Source organism: Eucalyptus grandis, chromosome 8 (genome assembly GCF_016545825.1).
Source record: "Eucalyptus grandis isolate ANBG69807.140 chromosome 8, ASM1654582v1, whole genome shotgun sequence".
NCBI classification, from domain to species: domain Eukaryota; kingdom Viridiplantae; phylum Streptophyta; class Magnoliopsida; order Myrtales; family Myrtaceae; genus Eucalyptus; species Eucalyptus grandis.
This window is the reverse complement of record NC_052619.1, coordinates 47,382,016-47,384,286: the sequence shown is the minus strand read 5'-3', so window position 1 is coordinate 47,384,286 and position 2,271 is coordinate 47,382,016. Positions and strand designations below refer to the sequence as shown.

General features: G+C 47.4%; 1 protein-coding gene across 1 annotated transcript; it reads right to left on the bottom strand.

Annotated features, from left to right (window-relative positions):
* Nucleotides 1-519: 519 nt before the first annotated feature.
* Nucleotides 520-1,985, bottom strand: LOC104414793 (lactoylglutathione lyase). The gene is made up of 4 exons (XM_010025969.3): nucleotides 1,810-1,985; nucleotides 1,487-1,717; nucleotides 977-1,052; nucleotides 520-829 (listed from the first exon to the last, which is right to left on the bottom strand). Exons 1-4 carry the CDS (start codon nucleotides 1,888-1,890, stop codon nucleotides 792-794), a joined length of 426 nt encoding a protein of 141 aa, XP_010024271.2. The 5' UTR covers nucleotides 1,891-1,985; the 3' UTR covers nucleotides 520-791.
* Between the last annotated feature and the right edge of the window lie 286 nt (nucleotides 1,986-2,271).

Sequence of the window (2,271 nt, the reverse complement as noted above, 5' to 3'; positions counted from 1 at the left end):
CTCGCGGCTCCCTTCTACGTAAAGTTGCAGCGGCGTCTTTATTTCGTAGGGTTTTGGTGGACTTTAAACATCTTTATTTCTCGTAGGGTGTCGGCGGACTTTGAACGGCCAAGAAGAAGAAAGATCTGCAATGCCTTTTATACGTGTGTCCCCGCCACCTTCCTATTTTGGCTTCACGTGGCAGAGAACTCGGCCGCTTCTCACGGACGAAAGAGGACCCCACGATTTTGCCTTCTACACGCGCAGGGGACTCCATCTACGTGTAGGGGATTTCATGGCTTCGTTCTTCTTCTTCAATTCGGATTCCGCGGCAAAGAGAAAATTCATATCTATTTTATTCTTTCTTTATTTCCTCTTTTGTAATCAAACTCGAGTCATAATTTAAATTTAATAATCCCTACCCGTGGAATCCCACGAGCCTCTTACCCATTCTCATAACTTTCCAAACAGAGTTTGTAGGGACTAGCAATTCTCAAAGCCTGCTATAGCCAACTCAATGTTTTGGCAGCATGATATGTCCACCACAAGGGGATCATACTTGTTCATTTGTAATGGATTTTGGTTTTGGTTGCACTGAAACAGCATGATGCACAACCACAAGTGATCATAGAGCAATACAAATATCAAGTTCAGATTGTGTTGCGAATCGGAATCACGAAAGATAGAATTGTGTTCACAGGATGATCGGTTATGGGTACTACTTATTCCATTTCACGAGTCTTGTAATGGTTTCTTACATACAAACCACCACATCCCGACCTCCTCTGCATTCGACGAACAGCTACCACCAATCAAGGATCCTCCCTGCTCGCAACCTCCACGCCGTTACCTGCACATGGAAAGATGCATGGAAATTATTTCCCGAACAGGAACGCACAACTCACGGATTCTATTGTTTATTAGAAAATAGTTTCGCAGAGGAAGCCAAGATGTCAATTCAGTGGCACTGAGGGACAATGCAGCTAGAAAAGCTTACCATCCGGATCGAAGAAGAAGATCTGCTTAACCTTGGCATTCGGCAGAGCCCTCTGAAAAGTTTCAATCCCTTTTTCCTGCACAACCATGGATTGCCAAATGAATTTCAACGAAAAAAGCATGTAAAAGAACATACTGAACTCGAACATAAAACATCACCAAACATTATGCCAAAATGTTCGTGCCAAACTATCTAAAATTCAAACTTCCCCTACTATTTTGGCAGCAGCCAAATTGACTTGAAAACAAAGCGAGCAGCACAACAACCATCCCAGAAGAATTCCAAGCGCAAACAGCAAGGCTTACACGAGGAAAAGATCATGATCAAGATGCCCTCCAAAATCGCATCCGCAAGCACTTCATTCATATCGAAACACTGCCCATCTGCCTATCAGGGCTACTACAATGACCAGACCTTCTAAACGACCACCATCGCTCCAATTTCAAGATTTCGTATGCACCCAAGATATCAAATGCAACATCCTGTCGACCGAGTAAGAAAAGAATTCACCTTGAGGGTCTGCACGAAAGAATCGAAATTGGCGATGCTGAAGCAGACGTGGTGGCCCCGGGGGAGGTACTTGGGGTCGACGGTCGGCGAGCTCGCGCTGTAGGGGCCCTCGGGGAGCTTGGCCTCCGGCAAGCGCTCGATGAGGTGGAGGAAGAAACCCGTGGAGGGCAAGCTCAGCCATATCATCTTGAACCCGAGGTCGGGGCTCTCCACCTCCTCGAACCCAAGAATCTGCAACCCAGTGAAGAAAGCCAGTTCAGGACCCAACAAAGAAATGGAGAAAGACCCGATCGGCGGTGGCGGTGGCGGCGGGGGGGAGAGACCTCCTTGTAGAACTCGGCCAAGCGCCGGATGTCGGAGGACTCGCGCGAGACGTGGTTGAGACACGCTCCCTTCGCCGCCATGGTTTGTCGGTTTCTGGTCCGGTGAGGAAGTGGATGGGAGAGACTGAATCAGAAAGACGCTCGGGCTTTTGTTCTTCCTCGTTCTTTCTTGATCTTTTATTGGCGTTTCAGTACTTTTTTAGTACCTTAAACAACATCTTTTCAAGAAAAGGACTGGCTTTTGATGAGTCCAGATCTTGGCCCAACTTTTTTTTTTTTTAACGATCTTGGCCCAAATTGAATGAGTGATGTTCGATGCTTTGGGTCAGGTCGGGCCGGATTCTCTTGTTGAATAGCATTGTCCAAGCTTGTCCAATGATGCCCCTCGTGCCCGCTTGGGTTGAGGGTGCCTCGACGGGCTCAGGGGCGACCATCGGCACTTGATCACATCTATTCGAAACA